Source organism: Palaemon carinicauda, chromosome 2 (genome assembly GCF_036898095.1).
Source record: "Palaemon carinicauda isolate YSFRI2023 chromosome 2, ASM3689809v2, whole genome shotgun sequence".
NCBI classification, from domain to species: Eukaryota; Metazoa; Arthropoda; class Malacostraca; order Decapoda; family Palaemonidae; genus Palaemon; species Palaemon carinicauda.
In genome coordinates this window covers 29,670,353-29,690,795 of record NC_090726.1, presented here as the reverse complement: position 1 = coordinate 29,690,795, position 20,443 = coordinate 29,670,353, and the positions used below count along the sequence as shown (strand labels likewise).

The following is a 20,443-nucleotide window of genomic DNA, read 5'->3' as shown; positions in this document are numbered from 1 at the left end:
ACTTCAGGTCAACTTCCTAGGACGAATCACATATTCCTTCACACACAGCTTATGTAGGCCGCAGCCCTTGCATAGCAAGGTGCGAGCGAGGTGCAGGGACTCTTTATTATTGAGTGCTGACACACTCAGATAATGAGTCCCCTGGCAAAAGCCAAAAGCCAGTATGGCTGGGACGTATTCCATCCTTCCTAAGGGTTGAGTCACCCATATTAAATAGCGTGGTTTGTATTCCAGTTACGGAACAAATGACAAATTCGGAGATACAGTAATTTGTATTTTTCGTAACTATACAAACCTTAGCTATTTAATCAAACTTGCCCGCCAGCCCTGTCCCCCATGAAGTCCTACCTCTAAGCAAAGTGAACTTACCACACAGGTGTGTGAGGGGGAGGGTAGCAAGCTACCCTCCCTACCCTCTGCTAACTAGCGGTGGGGTAGTAAACCCTCGTTAAAATTCTAATGGCTCGTCCTTTCAGCTACGCCAAAAGTAATTACCCATATTAAATAGCTAAGGTTTGTATAGTTAGGAAAAATAAAAATTATCTCCGAATTTGTCATATTGTTGCATTCCAACTTCGTTGTTATCATTGTCCAATATAAAGGACTCGGGTAAGTAAAGTTAGAAAAAATACGAATTACTGTATTTCCTTTTTCATAAGATGCTACAAATGGTAAGACTATACAGTAATTAGCTAAGCAGTTTTTAGAAAAAAAAAAAAAAAATGAGGATTTTACAACCTATCGTAGCAGAAATTCCTAGTCGACGACTCTACAATGTGATTTTTCACTTTATCACAGTGTGATTTTATAAGTTGGTGTATTATGAAATGTGTTAGGTTAATATCAATTAACTCTACACCAGTTACCCAAATTTTATTATATGTTCATATAAAAAGACCACCGAACTAGTTGCAGTTGCCACTAAAAGGCTTGAAAAACAGCTTATCAAGTGTTTGTGTTCATAAAAACAGTTTGTTCCAACACAAATACAAACCTTCATTCTTTACCATGGATTTAGCCTTAAAAACTTCTATCCGCGGTGTCAACAACCCTCCACTAGTTAGTGGTAGTAGTCGAAGCCCCAGCACTGTTTTACATACGTTTTGGAGTGCTTCATTCTTATTGGGTGTTTCTAGAGGAAAAAAGTGTGTAAAATAAAAAAAATGGTAGTCTTAATGGAATCAGAGTGGACATTCCCCCTGAAATGTCATGCTTTTTTGTCCAAATGCAATTTTTTTTATTTAAAAAATATCAGGGGTAGGGGAAACTAAAATGTAAATTTTTCAGCAACCATATAGCCTGGAACAATGATTTACCACTCAATAAAATTTTTTTCTTCTCTCTATAAGATTAAATGCAAACTGCAAATTAGTACAAAAATGAGGTTATAGTGTCAAAATGTCACCCAAAGTGGGAGTGCCACATGAATTTTGCCTATCAATGACAAATGTGATTAGTGTTGTGGACATGGCAGATTTTGCCTTGATTTAACTCTATTTATGAAGAAAAGAGATGGATGTAACTATTTATTAAGTACAACTTAGAATTAACAAGTAATCTTAGCCTCACAAAACAACAGAAAATGGTGTAGTAATTTTTCACCACTCTTGACGATAATAATGAAGTAACATTCTAAAACCTCTAAAAACTATCTAAGCTTGACATCCACTTGTCTTTTGGAAATGGTAATAGATTAATTACATGCAATTCATGCAAATTGATACAAAAAAGATGTCATGTAGCGTTATCAAACAAAAGCAAATTTGAAACGGTTATCTTTGGCAAAGTTGGTTTTTCTCTAAGAAATGATAAGGAAGAGCCACCCAGGCCGTCAAACACTAAGAAGTCTTTGAACCACAAACAGCCCTTTCCTGGTAAAGGGGCTTAGGGAAGAGGAGGTAAGACAGGAAAATGTGGTCCCTCCTGCTAGGGGAGGGCATTCCTCCTGCCCTACCATTAGGGTATGCCTGATACACAGGTGGCAGAGATGGGAGACCTGCTGTCAAAGTCCTGCAATCAGGGTATCACGTTCTGTTTGCCAGCTCTCACCCTCGTCTGACACATCATCCAGTGATGTTATTTTCCTTTGTGAAGGATCTTGCCCTTTGAGTAGAAGTCTGAACCATGCTGGAGAAGGACACTCCTAGGGTTTGTCAACTGGTCCCCAGTCTTCTTCAGGCGACTCTTTCTTGTAGAGAAGGGTCTGGAGGCAGGAGACCAGTAATAGTAGAATTTGTTTTTCATACCCCGTTCAAGATGGAGACTGCAGAAAAGGTCAGGCAGGCTGTCAAACTGGGGGACTTCATGATCACACTAAATCTAAAAGATACATACTTATAGATCCCAATCCATCTAGCATTAAGGCAGTGTCCAAGGTTCGTTCTGCAAAGAAAGATATACCAATTTCAGGTTTTGTGTTTCACTTTGTCTACAGCTCCTAAAGTTTTCTAAAACAAGGGTGTTTACTCTAGTCGCAATCAGGGCCCATTCCTACGGTATTCAGCTACTTTGGTATCTAGACGACTCTTCTCATACACCGAGACAAGCTCCTTGCATTTTGCTGCGACCTGCAACCATCTCAAAATCTGGTATATCTGAATGCAGTTACACACCCAAATAGTGTTTCCCCCGCTCAAAAGCAGATCAAGAGATTTAAGGTCTTTCCTCTCACAAAGCTTGCTACAAGTCCACCTGTGGAAATGCTTGTTTGGGCACCTTTTTTTCTTTGGAATGTCTGGTCCCCAATAGCTGTCTGGGCATCCCATCTCTTCAGTGGCAGCTGAGGCTGCCTGCGCATTTGATCTCTTCAGTGGTAGCTGAAGACCTTCTGGTCTAGCACAGGGACCTTCCTAACTATCTTGGTAGGGCCAGAGCAAAAGAGAGACCTGAGTTGGTGGGTTCTAGATGCCAACCTTCTTAAAGGGGTAGATCTCTTCTCCCCCAGATTTGATGCTCTTTACTGGTGCATCAAAAGATGGGGGGGGGGGGGGGGGCTTAGGTAATGATCATATGTAATGTGGTCAGTCTCTAGGACATTGTCCTACTTGAAAGGGCAATGTCACTGTCCCTTGCCTCTGCCATTCATGAGGGCCCTTTAAACCTTTAAGGGTGGGGGTCTCATCTGTTGCAGCATGTAGCCTCCTTACAGTGGTTCGATTCTGATCGGCAGCGCCACATACTCCTCCTGGAAATGAGGCCAGCACTCCTAGCCCTTCAGCACTTCCAACAGCTCCTTTCAGCTCACTCTGTAGTGTTGATGAGTGATAACATGACAGTAGTGACATATGTAAACAAACAAGGGGGTACTTTTTTACGGCAGCTTTGCCATCTAGCCGTGGAACGTCTTCTGAAGGAAGAGAACTCTATTTTCCTGTCCACCTAGTTCATTCTAGGCATAAAGAACATTCTGGCTGACAAAGACTCATAGTTGGTTCCAAGTGATCTTTGCATCCCCGGATAGCCAATGTGTTCCCCTGTTCTGCCTACCGAGGAGACTCCTTAACAGGGGAGGTCATCTCACAATCCATTGATGAATCTTATAACACTACTGTAGCAGCAGGCAGAATGGTACCTAGATCTACTTCTGCTGACAGAGGTTCCAAGGGAGCTTCCTACCCTGCATGACCTCCTTCGGCAACTTCACGCAGAGATCTTTCATAAGATAGTAGCATCCCTATGACTTCCTGCCTGTAGGTTATCCAGCTTCTCCTCTCACTGAGGGGTTTTTCGCACGCAGGGGCGAAATGGATGTCTGGGTACCTCAGAAGGTCTTCTATTGCCGTCTACAATACTAGATGGAGAATTTTTTGTGGTTGGTGTCATTTGCGAGTTGTCTCCCCACTCAGAGCTACCATACCCCAGATTGCGGAGTTTTTGTTGCATCTCTGGGGGGGGGGGAAAACTCTGCTCAGTCTCAGTGGTGAAAGGCTATCCCCCAGCCTTAAGCCTTGTCTTTAGACAGAATGGAGTTGCCATTTCCTCCTCGACGGAATTGTCTGTGCTCATATGTAGTTTCGAGCTTACCTGGCCTCAGTCGGAAGTGAAACCACCTCCTTGAAACGCAATGAAGTACTATATTCCCTGAAATAGAACTCCTTATGAACCATTGGGTCAAGCATCAGATAACGGCTTGACACTTAGGATGGTTTTTCTTCTTGCATTTGCCCCTGCAAAGGTTAGTGAGATACATGGTACAGTATCATAAAATATTGCCCATTCAAAGGGATGGCACCAAGTAATACTTAGCTTTGTCCCTAAGTTTATTGCTAAGAATCTAAATCTGGCTATAGTGAACCCTAGGTTCGGGCCTTTCCAGATTTCAAGTCTTTGAGAAGTAACTGATGATCCTAACCAGCTGTTACTATGTCCTGTTAGACCGTTAAGGTGCTATCTCAAGCGTACTTAAAGAGCTCACCCTCATGTGAAGTGTCTGCTTGTAAGTACGGTCAGGGTTAAGAGGAGGATAACCAAAACTGTTTCTTCTTGGATTCAGCAGGTCATTAACTGCACCTTTGATCTTCACTCTGCTCAACAGAGTAGAAGATACAGAGCTCACGTCAGGGGCATAAGTATGTCTCTGGCGTTCAAGTGAAACTTATCTGTTGCGCAAGTACTTCAAGCAGGTGTATGGCAAAGGCAAACCACGTCCACCCACAGGACCTTAAATGTGTTTACTCTGGGACCTGTGGTTTAGTTATATTAGCTCTCTTGCAGGACTAGTTGCAGTTGGTCGAGGGCAGATATTACACTTTTAGTCTGGGGTGAATGTATAGAATGACAGGGCTTTTTTTTTCTATCTGGCCTCCTCCTTCCAACTGCAGGTAGCACCATGTTAGTTTTGTATACCCAAACAAATGTAAACTGCTGAAGTCATGGGATGGAGACCTTTGGGAAGACATAGAAAGAATCGGAATAGATGTCTCAATGAAGATCTTGACTGGGAGGGAGTTGAAATGAATACATGGATGGATTTAGCACAAGGTATGGGGGCTGAAGATGTCTTTTGAGAGCGGTCATGGTCATCAAGTGGCCCAAAGACTAATGGAATAGAGTAGAGAAATATGTGTAAATATAGTTTTGTTATGTCCTCAATCTCCCTGCGGTGGGGAGTTGTTTAAGTATGAGTGTTTGTAAACTCCCTCCTTATACTTACCCGTTAAGTCTCAGTGCTAGTTTCCACTCACTCACCGTAGTTGCTCAGGCTGTCAAACTCTCCAGCATTGACAGGCTGGGAGCTCATGAAGTATCAGGATACTCTTCTCACCCTCTACGAGCTCAGATTTTTATCCTGCGGGTTATGTGTCCAGCCAGTTGAAATTTGGATTTTCACCCACCTTGAGGTGAGTCTCCATAGTAAAGAACAAAGGTATGTATCTTTCTAAACTACAAACCTGAGTTCTTCACACACATGTCTTGCCATCGCCTGCCCCCTAGAAGTCCTGCCTGTAATAAAAAGTGAGAGATCTCATTGGGTGAGTGGGGAGGTTGATCTACCCCCTCACTACCACCACCAACTAACGGAGGGTTGTTGACACCACGTGTGAAAATTTTTATGGCTAAATCCATCTTAAGCTGGAACATGTATCCTTAGTGAAAAACTTAGGTTTGTATAGCTAGGAACCATACAAATTATTTCCAAATTTGTTATGTAGCCAGATGTTCCTGATCAAACTTTGGTAAAGAAGTAGAATTCCAGTAATATTTCCCAAGTTCCTCTTGTGTACTGTATACATTTTTATACAAAATTGATTATTGATCAAATAAAGAATTCTCTTGAAATTCCACTAGGTGGAATATTTTTCTGCTGTTTGTGTGACGAATACCATACTTTAGTTTATTGACATTTCCGTTAACTTGGTAACACTGCATCCAACTTGCAGTGAGATTTTTTTTCAATGTTGTATTCAACAACTGTCTGTATTACTTTGGAACTTGGGCAACAGTCCAAAATATCAACAAAGTACAGTATGAGAAAATAGATAAATATTGCATAAACAACTACAGTATTATATCCTAGCATCGTCTGCTAGGATGCTGTTAGTTGGCATATTTGTGTGTACATGGCATTGGTAAGTCATCAGCTGATCAAAACAAACAGTACGACCATTTCATAATCGGTATTATAAATATCTTGTTATCTTCATTAAAGTGCGGAAGATGAATTTATTTATTACAGTACATATGACTGATAACAGTAGGCTTATATTTTATGTTTGGTGAGCGTTAGTGGTTGCATGTCATTACTTGGGTGTTTGAGGGTTGTCAGACTCCCATATAAAACCTTATCTTAGTGTTAAATTGCAAGGTGATTTTGGGGGGGCTTTTTCAAGGAAAAACGTGGGTCGTATGACACGGGAAATACTGTACAGTATTTCCAAATTCATAATTATTGCTATAAATTTGTAATGCAAATCATATTCTAATGAGCTTTTTACCTTTTTTTCTTCAGTTATTGAAACCTATTGGTGATCTAACCGCAGAGTCGGTTGACTATGAAAATGAAATTCACTCTGCTGCTGGATTCCCAGAGTGTTTCACTTTTTCAGAGAGGATTGGTTCAACACTTATGGAGGAACATTTTCAAGTGAGTACCTGTATAGTGCTAATAGCTAAGTACTTATAGTTTTTGGTAGAAATTCCCAGCCATCCTTCTTAGATGAACCCACATTTTCATACCTCGAAGATGATTCATGAGTCTACCCACAACAATAATGACATAATGAATGAAAACTTTTGTTATTTTGCATGAGCTGTAAGTATTGGTTTTCATTGGGATGTTCTGATTTTTACAAGTGGGAAAAATATTTTTTTTCTTAAATTTGAAAAGTCTAAGTTGAATGACCATGGGATCTTATAGCTCAGAGGTTTTAGTATGTAATGCTTTACTTCAGAAAGGAGAGAAATTTCTTCCTATCGCCAATCAGTTGAGACCATGAAATCTGGGACTTATTAAAGTAACTACTTCGGTACATAGTCTCATAGTTTTTTGGGGAGAATTGGGTACTTATTCCCATCTGTAGATCAGTGATGTTACATTTCCTTTCCTTTTTCTGTATCTTCTCCACTTCTGCCTGTCATTATTAGTAATGTTTTAAGATTTGCAAGTTGATATCATCTGGTATATCACTATTCAAGTCTCAAGTGAACACAATACAGTATAATGCATTGAGAGGATCACCTCTTTGATCTGCCTAAAGTTAACTTTTTATGAATAAAAATATATGCTGTAATGAGACTGCATGTATTTCACAGAGCAATTATTATTAAATATTTAAGTCAACCTGAGCCAACCTTGAAAAACTAATTTATGGTGGACAGTTATACAAAATCATTTTAATAGAAACTAGTTTTAATGGTATTTTAATTATTCCCTTTTAGATAAAATACAAATCCATCCAGACTACCTTAAATTCAATAACCAGATTCCTTTATGCTAAAACCATAAATCTACATTATTGGCTTACTAAATTTTATTGGCATTAGTCAATTCATTGAGTAACCTTGGTGGGGCTATGATACCAGCAAAGGGCTTTTGTAATTTTGTTTACAACATGGGATTTTTCTGACCGATTTGTTTCATACATATTGAATATTGCATGACTGATTTAGTTTGTATTCATTGAAGTTTTTTATAGGTTAACAATTGGGTGTAAAGATTTTATTTTTGCAAATGATTATTTATGAATTACTGGTTCTTTTAAACCTGAAAAACCTTGTTTGAAGCCAAATCTAAATGTATCTGATTTTGTATTTGATAAGAATACATAAAGACATACAGTAACTAAATTATGGTGAAGCTGAATAGGAAGATATTCAAATCCACACCATTCTTGGTCATTCTGGGAGCATTGAATATTCAATTAAAGACATTCAGATGTTTTTGGAACTGTACAAGCAAAGTTATGACCCAATTGGTACCCTGGCTTTTTATATTATGCCTATAACCTAAATGTATATACTGTAGTTGTCTTCACAAATTAAATTGTGTACTGTATAACCTTCCTTTGTTCCTACGTGGCATACAAACCCTTGTCCTTTAATTATGGAGTTTACTTTTGCACAAGGTGGAGTCTGTCATTGAAATGGATAATGAGCAGCGAAACATCTGGAGAGGGTGCAGGGGAGAAGCCCCCTCCCCCCTCCCAGTTAGCTCATCACTCCCTTTTTCTTCAACCAGTGTGGCATACGGACATACTGCAACGCTTAACAAAATTGTTGATTCTTTCGCTTCATCAGTGTGGTTATTGTTAGTAATGAAATGGAAACAAGAACTATGTGTTGTTTTGGGGGAAGGGCAGATGCTGCAACTACTTCATGGCAAAGGTGGCTGTGGATCTGCACTCCCTGCATGCTTCGTGTTGAGGGCATGTTTATTCGCAAATATTCTCTTGCGAAGTGTCGATTGTGGCCTCTGGTGCAATGGCAGGCATATTCCCTGAAGGAGAAGAAGTGTCTGAGGCATTTGTTGGAGTCAGACTGGGCAATGTCAAAGAAGACACCGGCAATAGCCTCTGCCACTGCTCTGGGTGTGTTTGCTGCTGCTGCCCCCGGATCGATCCTCGGGGAGTACACTGCAGGGTCAGCAGAGTGAGGATTGTCATTGGCATCCTTTTCAGGCATTGTTGGTGCGGTGGGAACTCTTGAGTGTTCGCTGCTCCAATTTGGAGGCTGAAGGATCTTCATGGCTGACTCTGCTGGCTGTTGATACCGAGTTTGATTGAGTAAAGGTTTGGCTTCCTTAGGGTTTTCAGATAGCACCTTCATGGCAGTTTGGAGAGAGGTGGTAGCCAAGGATACCTCTTCCCTAGTACCTCCTGTGCAGGTATGTGATCTTGTGGCTCCTGTGGCATCAGGTGTGAAGGGCGTGGTAGATGCCTGTTGTCAGGGACTTCAATGGCCGGTACGTCAGGTGTAGTTGCCCCTGCCCCAGCTGATAAGGGGCTGATGTTGGAGACCGAGGACTCTGGGCCCAGTAAGAAAGGTAAGGGCAAGGGGAAGTGTGCAAACCCGGATCACTGACGCTGTGCCAGTACTCTCCACCCTTCCTGTGTCCATCGTCCCAATCCTCTTACCAGGAGGTCCGAGGTCGGTTCCTCCTCCTTCAGTGTCAGTAATTTTGCCTCCGGCCCCTCATGTTGAGGGGTCGTGGGACCTTCTGAGTGTGCCTTCCCCTTTACCCTTTACCTGACAGTGAGCCCCCAGTGTTTGGTTTCTCCTACCTGGGGGAGTGACGTCATTAGCAGTTGCTCAGACCTTAACTGCTTTGCTTGCAAAGCCAGCAGTGAAAGCGAGGAAGAGGAAGAAGCGTACATGTTCTGCCCAATCCTTCTTGACGTCCTCTGACTCCGATTCAGACTCTTCTCAGATGCAGAAGAGGTCGAAGAAGTATAGGAAGGCCTGCCATAGTTGCAGGACAGGGCTCCCCGGGACTCCACTTCACTTTCAGTTAGGGTGGATGGTACCCATGTGGTTCCCAGGGCTGGGTCCTAGTGTCACGGTGTCTAAACTCATAGTTTGGGTCCCAGTTGAGACTTAGCCAACAGCGTACGGGACTGTACACAGTATGTAAAAAAGTTGATGGAGGAGCTACATGACCTCCATTTCCCTTCTTGGATGTTGGATGACAGCTCCTCCCACTTTCGTAGACTGGAGCGCAAAAGAAAGGGTGTTGCCATGACGTCATACTGAATTGCATATGTGGCTTAATAGAGCTGTGGTTTACCCTCTGCCCCAAACTGTGGCACCAAAGTGCCTTGCTGTCTACTTGTGGGTCACGTACCAGGAGATCTCTCGTACCTGTAAGCTTGCCGGGGTTTTCACCAGCCCCCGACTACATAACTGGTTCGGTCTTGGCAATGAAACTTTCGTATTCGCGAGGGTAGTAGATTCTCCGGAGCATGTTGCCTCACCTTTGCCTGTGCTCAGGTGCAGGATGTCTTGGGAACTCTGGACTGCTGTGCGAAGCCTAAGGACGGTGATTACCCTGAATGTGAGAGTTTCTTTGTGAAGGTTCTTGCTATCATTCATTAGTGCAATGGCCTAGGAGAGGCAGTGGGGCCTCCATCTTTGATCAGAATTTCTGTGCCCCTCGAGGATTAAATTCCTCATTGGAGTTGCCCTGGTCAGATCCTGTGGACTTGGCTTTGGAGCGGGTAGATGATCAGATTTGTGGATCTGAGAATTCTCTCCATTTTGGCAGGTTAAACTGGTCTTGCCTCCCATACTTTCTTGTCAGCTGAGATTCTATACACCGGAGAATGCTACGTCTGCACCTCTACAGGTGGAGATCCATCAGTTTGCCCTCTGACGGGGGCCTCCCGCTGTAGAGATTCAAGGTGGAAGGTACCTCCTTCTCAGACTCTTGAGTTGGCAGGCACGGAGGCTTCAGCCTTCATCTCTCCATGCTGCGTCCTGGGTCGACCAGTGATTGGGTGCAGTGACGTACTTCGCAAGGTTAATTACGTTATTAACCCTGGAGGCTTTGGAGAAGGTACAAGAGCCTTGTGTTGTCTGGGGGGATTGGTCATCTTCCTGGCTAACCAGATAACAAACCTGTGAGCTAACTGGATTTTGAGGAGTGGCTGCTCTAGTCTCCCACTTCTCTAAGCAGGTTAGCTCTCTGGTAGTGTTGGCCGGAGAGTCATGTGCAGGCAGCGTTGGAGTCACGAAGGACTGATCCACTGAGCTGTTGCCTTCATGTGTTCAGGCCCATTGAAAAGAATAGGGGCCAAATCCTCGAATTCAGCTAGACCTGCAAGCTTGGGATTGTGGAAGGGCCTTATACCCACTTTGAGACCCTGTTATGTAATGCCCGTGAACTCCTCTCAAAAGAGCCTGGGCATGCTCAGCCTTTTCAACCACTTTAGTCTGCTCTCTTCAGGAAGGGTGGAGATAGGTAGAGGGGAGGGAGAGAGAAACACTGAGATTGGTGTTCACCCTCTCCTGCTGCCGAAAGTAAAGGGTTACTTGTCTCTCCTCTGAGCAATGTGGCAGAAACATGGGGCCAAGTTTTGGGTAGTGAGTGTCTTTCAGATAGACGCAGAAGTGATGTAGCGGAAGAACACACTGGAAGTCATTCGAGATGGATCTCCGGGCTTCTGCAGTTGACTCTTTTTGGTGGAAAAGGCCTTGGGGTTGCTGAAGACTGGTCATCGACCTTTCTCCGCTGAAAAAAGTTTGTGCTTTTGTGCATCAAATAATCCAGGATGGAAACAGTGTCTTCTGTACTGTCTTCCACCAGAGTAAGTACCCCCTCTTCATCCTCTGCGGTACACTGTACCAGTTCAAGAATCTGTGCATCGGGCTGTGTACGGACAGTTCCTCAGTGTTCACTTTCGTGTTCACCATGGTAGCTGCATAAGCCAACTCTCAAGGTTTACATCTCCTGATGTATCGCGATGATTAGTTGATCCTGGCCTCCTTGGAGAGGCAGTTGCTTCAGGATCAAAATTGGATTCTTGCATTATACCATGATCTGGGGATTGTAGTAAACTTAGAGAAATTGAATCTCATACCCAAGCAGAGGTTGACATACTTAGGCATGCTGATAAATTCGGCAGCAGCAAGAGTCTTCCCCATGGACGATCGTGTCAGAAACCTCAGAGAGGTTGCGCAACCCTTTCTGTCCAAGACAGCTGTTTCAGCATGGCATTAGCATTGTTTTCTTTGCCATCTGTCCTTATTTGAGAAACTTGTTCCCTATGGGTGACTCTCAGAGATCGCTTCACTGGTGTCTGAAAGATCATTGGGTAGCCAACAGGGATAACCTGTTCCATACTATGCCAGTATCACAAGAGGTCTGGGATGGTGTAACCTGGTGGCTCAACATGAACAACCTCTCCAGAGAAGTCCCACTCGACTTCTCACCCGCAGATTTACACCTATTCTTGGATGCATCAAAGGTGGGGTGGGGAGCATACCTGGACAACCTGGTTGCCTCCGGAATATGGTTTGAGGAGGAGAAAGCTTTACACATCAATGTCCTTGAGATGCAAGCAGCCTTCAGATGCTTGCAAGCATTCCAAATGTGTTTGAGGAGTGATAGTACCCCCTGTAGTGGCTTACGTCAACAATCAGGGAGGCACGGTCTTGCGGCCACTCTGCAAGTGAATGGAGTGGATGCCCATCTAGGTGGTGTTTTATGCCATAGAGTTGTCAGTAAGATACAGTTTAGGCAAGGGGAATGTACTAGTGGACAAATACAGCCATCAGGGACAGGTTGTAGGAAGTGGTCTTTACACCCTTCAGTTGTGGAAAGACTTATTGCTATTTGAAATGGACCACACACAATCAGACCGCAGTGTAGGAGACTTTTTATTAGTGCTGGGAGGTCTAAGAAAGAGGTGTCAAGGAATATGGTCTTTTTCAATATTAATCTTACCCGATGATCATGTAGCTGTCAACTCCGTTGCCCGACAGAAATCTAAGGTCGGGATACGCCAGCGATCGCTATACAGGTGGGGGTGTACACAACAGCGCCATCTGTGAGCAGGTACTCAAGTACTTCTTGTCAACAAGAACTCAATTTTTCCTCTGTCGTGCCACCGGCAAGACCTACTTGGATACGCTGTTGATTCTGGAGTTGTTTCTCACGATTTTGGTGATGTATTCGCTCTAGATTTTAGCCTTCGCTATTCAGGAAGCTTTATCATTAGCTTAGCAAGCTTTTGGATTTAATTTGGATTAATTGTTAACGAACTTTGCTAGTTTTTGGAATCCCCCCTTGACTATTTCTACAATTCAAGATGTCTGACCAGTCTCAAGTCCCTAAGTACAGGCAGTGTAGTGTTAGGGCTTGTACTAGGCGTCTTCCGAAGGCCTCCATAGATCCTCACACCGTTTGTTCCAATTGTAGGGGTAAATCCTGTCAATTGGAAGATCGGTGTGAGGAATGCGCTGGGCTTTCGGAATTCGATTTTAACGAATTCCTTAAAAATGCACGTAGGCTAGAGAAGGATAGGATCAGGAGGAGTTCTTCTCGCTCTGTTGATTTTTCCTCTCCCCATGCCCCTCAACCTTTTCCTTCCCCTGTAGTGGTGACTCCCGACCCTGCTACTAGTGCTCAGCCATCCATGGCGGATATGATGCGTGCCATTCAGGCTCTTGGTGACAGAGTGGAGTCATTGGCTAATGACCGTAATCAGCTTTTGGCAGATGTCAAAGAGCTGAAAGAGAAAAGTGCAGTGGGAAGTGTTAGTGCAAGTGAGGTGAAAAGTGTCAGTGTCAGTGTTGCGCATGAGGGTACATCTGTTCGTGCCAGTCGTCCTCCCAGTCCGGGACCTCTTGTAAGCTCCCAAGCCCAGGGGAGAAGCAATGTCGAAGGACCAAAGGGTTCGGCAGGCCTTGATCAGCGTACGGATGTACCCTCAGTGGTTGCGGACGTTTCTGTCAGAGATCGTCCCATCCACATACAGACGAATGAGCCCTATCATCCCTCGTCTGTGGAAGAAGTTTCAAGGAGGAAACGATGGACCAAGGTCTCACGACCTCTCAAGCGTAAGGTCCCTTCCGAGCGAGTCCAACGGCCCAGGTGTAGCCACTGGGTCAGTTCGGACTCGCCGCAGTCTTCCGAAGACTGCACACCTCCCAAGAGAGGTAGAGTGGTTCCACAACAGGCTACTGCTCCGGCTGTTGCTGCTCCAACCACGGTAGACCCTAAGTGGTCCATGCTGCAGACTATGCAGTCTCAGCTTGCTGCGTTCATGCAAGAGTATCATGCTGAGAAGGTTGACACTGCCCCTGTTAACCTACAACCTGCCGCGGTTGTGCGCTCAGCAGATACTGCGGCTGCCTGCTCCCACACTCCACCTGTGAGAGCTCCTCCACCGATGCGCAGTCCACCCTGCCAGACGCATGTTCTTGCTGCACCATCCGTTGACATGCGTGAGCTACCGCATCAGCAGTGGGAAGGTGCGGTAGAGCTGCCGTGTTCTGACACTATGCGGCATGCTCCGCAACCCATGCGGCATGCTCCGCATCCCATACGGCATGCTCCGCAACCCACGGCAGTCCCTCCCACGCACCAGCACTCTGCTTTTGTTGTTGCCAGCTCGCAGACTGACCAGCAGCGGCATGATGTTGGATCCGCAGCAGCTACGCATGCACCCGTGCTGCCGGATTCAGCCGTTCAGCTTTCTGCTCCGCCTTTGCCACTTCCTACTCAGCTTTCGGATGATGGAGTATCGGATGACGAAGATGCACATTTGGATGAACCGCACTCCGACTTAGAAGGGCCCAAGTCTACGCCTCCCTCCTTAGACTTTCGTAAAGTCCTTGCCTTGTTCAGGGACTTGTATCCAGAACAGTTTGTGTCTGCAACCCCTCGCTCTCCTCCCTCCGAGTTTGCTCTGGGCATGCAGTCTGCTGCTCCTGCCTTCACCAAGCTTGTCCTCGCACGCTCATCCAAGAGAGCTTTGAGGGTTATGGGAGAGTGGTTGCAGTCCAAGAAGCAACTGGGAAAGACTGCTTTCATCTTTCCGCCTACCAAGCTTGCTTCCAAATCTAGCGTCTGGTATGCCACGGGAGAGGAACCCGGCTTGGGAGTTCCTGCCTCTGCCCAGGGCGACTTCTCAAGTCTGGTTGACTCTCCCCGCAGGCTGGCTATGAGACGATCGAAGATTTGCTGGTCCTTTTCTGACATGGATCATCTGTTGAAGGGAGTCTTTCGTGCTTTTGAGATCTTCAACTTCCTCGATTGGTGTTTGGGAGCGTTAAGCAGAAAGACTTCCCCTTCGGATAAGGACTCTGCCATGCTGATCATGTCTTGCATGGACAAAGCCATTCGGGATGGGTCTGGTGAACTTGCGGCTTCGTACACGTCGGGAGTGCTTAAGAAGAGAGAACATCTTTGCTCCTTCTTGTCGTCTGGGATCACTCCTTGCCAGAAGTCGGAGTTGTTGTTTGCTCCTCTCTCCAAGTGTCTGTTTCCGGAGGAGCTGATCAAGGGGATGGCTGCCTCGCTGATCCAGAAGGATACCCATGATCTGATGGCTTCTTCCGCACGTAAGGCTAAAGCTTTACCTTCCGTGCCTAGACCTTTCCGTCCTGCAGCAGTGGACACACCAGCAACTAGGTTCATCCCGCCCTTTCGTGGCAGAACCTCCAGCAGAGGAGGTACCCGTGCCGACAGTCACCGTGGCAAATCCAAGAAGGGTTCCAAGTCCGCAAAAGGCAGGATCTGACTGCCTTCCTCTCCAGACAGCAGTGGGAGCCAGGCTCAAGTTCTTCTGGCAAGCTTGGGAGAGCAGAGGTGCAGACGCTCAGTCTGTGAAGTGGCTAAGGGAGGGGTACAGAATTCCGTTCTGCCGCAGTCCCCCTCTAGCAACATCTCCCATCAACCTCTCTCCCAACTACAAGGAGAAGGACAAGAGGCTAGCGTTGCAACAAGAGGTGTCGCTCTTGCTACAAAAGGGAGCGGTAGTCATAGTCCGGGACCATCAATCCCCGGGCTTCTTCAACCGTCTCTTCCTGGTAGCGAAGAAGACAGGAGGTTGGAGACCGGTGCTGGACGTCAGTGCTCTCAATGCTTTTGTCACCAAGCAGACGTTCACGATGGAGACGACGAAGTCGGTCCTAGCAGCGGTCAGGAAGGAGGACTGGATGGTCTCGTTAGACCTGAAAGACGCGTACTTTCACGTCCCCATCCATCCAGACTCCCAACCTTTCCTAAGGTTCGTCTTTGGAAAGGTTGTGTACCAGTTCCAAGCCCTGTGCTTTGGCCTAAGCACGGCACCTCTTGTGTTTACCAAACTGATGAGGAATATTGCCAAATTCCTTCACTTGGCAGACATCAGAGCCTCCCTCTATTTGGACGACTGGCTTTTAAGAGCTCCGTCAAGTCGTCGCTGTCTGGAGAATCTCAGATGGACTATGGATCTGACCAAGGAATTGGGCCTCCTGGTCAATATAGAGAAGTCCCAACTCGTCCCATCCCAGACCATTGTCTATCTAGGTATGGAGATTCAGAGTCGAGCTTTTCGGGCTTTTCCGTCGGCCCCAAGGATCAATCAAGCCCTAGAATGCATCCAGAGCATGCTGAGAAGGAACCGATGTTCTGTCAGGCAGTGGATGAGTCTAACAGGGACACTTTCATCGCTGGCCCAGTTCATCGAGTTAGGGAGACTCCACCTCCGCCCCCTTCAGTTTCATCTAGCTGCTCACTGGAGAAAGGACATGACGCTAGAGGCGGTCTCAGTGCCTGTTTCCGAAGAGATGAGGTCTACACTGACGTGGTGGAAGAACAGCATTCTTCTCAAGGAAGGTCTACCATTGGCTGTTCAGACCCCCGACCACCGTCTCTTCTCGGACGCATCGGACACGGGCTGGGGTGCGACACTGGACGGACAGGAATGCTCTGGCACGTGGAATCAGGAGCAAAGGACACTTCACATCAACTGCAAGGAGCTTTTGGCAGTTCATCTGGCCTTGATAACCTTCAAGTCCCTCCAGCTAAGCAAGGTGGTGGAGGTGAACTCCGACAACACCACAGCCTTGGCTTACATCGCCAAGCAAGGAGGGACTCATTCGAGGAAGTTGTTCGAGATCGCAAGGGACCTCCTCATTTGGTCAAAAGATCGAAAGCTTTCGCTGGTAACGAGGTTCATTCAGGGCGACATGAATGTCATGGCAGATCGCCTCAGCCGGAAGGGTCAGGTCATCCCCACAGAGTGGACCCTTCACAAGAATGTTTGCAGCAGACTATGGGCCCTGTGGGGTCAGCCCACCATAGATCTATTCGCTACCTCGATGACCAAGAGGCTCCCGATGTATTGTTCTCCGATTCCAGACCCAGCAGCAGTTCACGTGGATGCCTTTCTGCTGGATTGGTCCCATCTAGACCTGTATGCGTTCCCTCCGTTCAAGATTGTCAACAGGGTACTTCAGAAGTTCGCCTCTCACGAAGGGACACGGTTGACGTTGGTTGCTCCCCTCTGGCCTGCGAGAGAGTGGTTCACCGAGGTACTACAATGGCTAGTGGACGTTCCCAGGACTCTTCCTCTAAGAGTGGACCTTCTGCGTCAGCCTCACGTAAAGAAGGTACACCCAAGCCTCCACGCTCTTCGTCTGACTGCCTTCAGACTATCGAAAGACTCTCAAGAGCTAGAGGCTTTTCGAAGGAGGCAGCCAGAGCGATTGCTAGAGCAAGGAGGACATCCACTCTCAGAGTCTATCAGTCAAAATGGGAAGTCTTCCGAAGCTGGTGCAAGGCGAATGCAGTTTCCTCAACCAGTACCTCTGTAACACAGATAGCTGACTTTCTGTTGCATCTAAGGAATGTAAGATCCCTTTCAGCTCCTACGATCAAGGGCTACAGAAGTATGTTGGCAGCGGTCTTCCGCCACAGAGGCTTGGATCTTTCCTCCAACAAAGATCTACAGGACCTCCTTAGGTCTTTTGAGACCTCAAAGGAACGTCGGTTGTCCACACCAGGCTGGAACCTAGACGTGGTTTTAAGGTTCCTGATGTCATCAAGATTCGAACCGCTTCAATCAGCCTCTTTTAAGGATCTCACATTAAAGACTCTTTTCCTCGTTTGCTTAGCAACAGCTAAAAGAGTCAGTGAGATCCACGCCTTCAGCAGGAACGTAGGTTTTACATCTGAAACGGCTACATGTTCCTTGCAGCTCGGTTTCTTGGCTAAAAACGAGCTTCCTTCTCGTCCTTGGCCCAAGTCGTTCGAGATCCCAAGCCTGTCCAACTTGGTGGGGAACGAACTAGAGAGAGTACTTTGCCCAGTAAGAGCTCTTAAGTACTATTTAAGACGGACAAAGCCATTACGAGGACGATCAGAAGCTTTATGGTGTTCTATCAAGAAGCCTGCTTTACCGATGTCTAAGAACGCAGTTTCTTACTACATCAGGCTTCTGATTAGAGAGGCACATTCTCATCTGAAGGAAGAAGACCTTGCTTTGCTGAAGGTAAGGACTCATGAAGTTAGGGCTGTCGCTACTTCAGTGGCCTTCAAACAGAACCGTTCTCTGCAGAGTGTTATGGATGCAACCTATTGGAGAAGCAAGTCAGTGTTCGCATCATTCTATCTCAAAGATGTCCAGTCTCTTTACGAGAACTGCTACACCCTGGGACCATTCGTAGCAGCGAGTGCAGTAGTAGGTGAGGGCTCAGCCACTACATTCCCATAATCCCATAACCTTTTTTAATCTTTCTCTTGAAATACTTTTTATTGTTGTTTTTTTGGGTTGTACGGAAGGCTAAGAAGCCTTCCGCATCCTGGTTGATTTGGCGGGTGGTCAAATTCTTTCTTGAGAAGCGCCTAGATTAGAGGTTGTGATGAGGTCCTTTAGTATGGGTTGCAGCCCTTCATACTTCAGCACCTAGGAGTCGTTCAGCATCCTAAGAGGACCGCTAGGCTCAGTAAGGAAGACGTACTTAAAAAAGGCAGAGTAATAGTTCAAGTCGACTTCCTTACCAGGTACTTATTTATTTTATGTTTGTTATTTTGAATAACTGCTAAAATGAAATACGGGATACTTAGCTTCTAATGTTAACATGTATACTGGTCTCCACCCACCACCCTGGGTGTGAATCAGCTACATGATCATCGGGTAAGATTAATATTGAAAAATGTTATTTTCATTAGTAAAATAAATTTTTGAATATACTTACCCGATGATCATGAATTTAAGGACCCTCCCTTCCTCCCCATAGAGAACCAGTGGACCGAGGAGAAAATTGAGTTCTTGTTGACAAGAAGTACTTGAGTACCTGCTCACAGATGGCGCTGTTGTGTACACCCCCACCTGTATAGCGATCGCTGGTGTATCCCGACCTTAGATTTCTGTCGGGCAACGGGTAAGTATATTCAAAAATTTATTTTACTAATGAAAATAACATTTTTCTGGCTTCTTGAGACAATCCGTAGTGCTTTCACCTCGGCTGACAAGTGTCGAGGTGTCTCACCAGCCAAGACCAGAGGTATTGCTGCTACTCTTACTTTTAAAAGAAACTTGTCGGTGTGCCAAGTGTTGAAGGCAGGTGTCTGGAAAAGGATGACAACCTTCATGGCCTTCTACCAGCAAGAATGTACCTACAAGTTCCTTGACACCCAAGGATGTTTAATACCTGGAGATGCCACTGGTCACTTTTCCCATACAATTCTGCGAAGCCACTTTGACAGCAGACACCTGCAGAGTAGGGCAGAAAAGACCCAATCCTTTGCCCGTCTCATGACCGTCATAGCCTTACCTTTAAAAATTCTGACCTTATCATCTTTTTATCATAAGGAAATTAAAATTCTATATTAACAGAGATATATTTGCAAAATATTTTATCAATACAGCATACAGAAAACAAGTACTGTACAAATTCATTTAAGAAACGAAGACATGATAGAAACACTCAACTAGGGTAAGGGAATCTAGAACCTTATCCTATTAAACTGCTACAAGCAACAATTATCAGAATATAAGATGTGTAGATATACTGTATCCATAAAAGGGAATTTAACTAGTGCCCACTGAAATTAATTTGTCAATTCCTGAGGCATTAAAGCCGAGGAGAGAAGCTTATCCTACGAAACAGCTTGTACAGCTACAGTTATAAGATTAATATAAGATGTGCAGATGCACTGGTAAAAGGAAAATTATCTACTGGCCTTCGAAACGAATCGGTCAACTCCCGAAGCAATACAATCGGGTAGGACATAAGTTTATCCTTGAAACAGCTATAAACCAAGGAGTTTTAATACAAACCCTCCTTGCTACTAACAATAATTATCAGATGAATATAAGACATGAAGATATACTCATAAAAGGAATTTAATTACTGGCCACTAAAATGAATCAGCTTATTATAAGTTTGGCAAATTTGCATTTTATTTTGGGCTAGCAATTTCACTGTAAAATGCACGGCAGCATACGTATATCTGACCTGGAGATACTTTTCAGCCCCTGCATATAAAAATGATGAAAAGTGAATTATTATAAAGGGTTTGTTTAATTATTCATGTGACTGTTTTCTGTCTTCATGGTTTAAAAATGTGCAAAAGTTATAGCCTACCGAATACTGTACATATCGATGAAATGTAACATGATATTTTAATTATAAAATAAATTTTTGAATATACTTACCCGGTGAATATATATAGCTGCAACTCTGTTGCTCGACAGACAAAAAACAGTAAAAACTCGCCAGCGATCGCTATACAGGTTGCGGGTGTGCCCACCAGCGCCAACTGTCGGCCAGATACCATACTCGATGTAAACAAAAACTTAATTTCTTCTCATCCCACTGCGTCTCTATTGGGGAGGAAGGGAGGGTCGTTTAATTTATATATTCACCGGGTAAGTATATTCAAAAATTTATTTTATAATTAAAATATCATTTTTAAATATTTAACTTAGCCGGTGAATATATATAGCTGATTCACACCCAGGGTGGTGGGTAGAGACCAGTTAAATATGTTTACATCGTATAAGCTAAGAGTTTT

The 20,443-nt window shown here is 44.9% G+C and overlaps 2 protein-coding genes across 3 annotated transcripts in view; one reads left to right on the top strand and one right to left on the bottom strand.

Annotated features, from left to right (window-relative positions):
- The window catches only part of LOC137623379 (uncharacterized), a 130,507-nt gene that overhangs the window by 79,486 nt on the left and 30,578 nt on the right, over positions 1-20,443 (bottom strand). The gene's annotated exons all lie outside the window — the stretch shown is intronic.
- The window catches only part of LOC137623367 (uncharacterized), a 45,021-nt gene that overhangs the window by 14,977 nt on the left and 9,601 nt on the right, over positions 1-20,443 (top strand). For both annotated transcript variants that reach the window (XM_068354205.1, XM_068354201.1), the window contains exon 3: positions 6,449-6,583. In XM_068354205.1, coding sequence (XP_068210306.1) covers positions 6,449-6,583 — 135 coding nt within the window. The remainder of the gene's footprint in view (positions 1-6,448; positions 6,584-20,443) is intronic.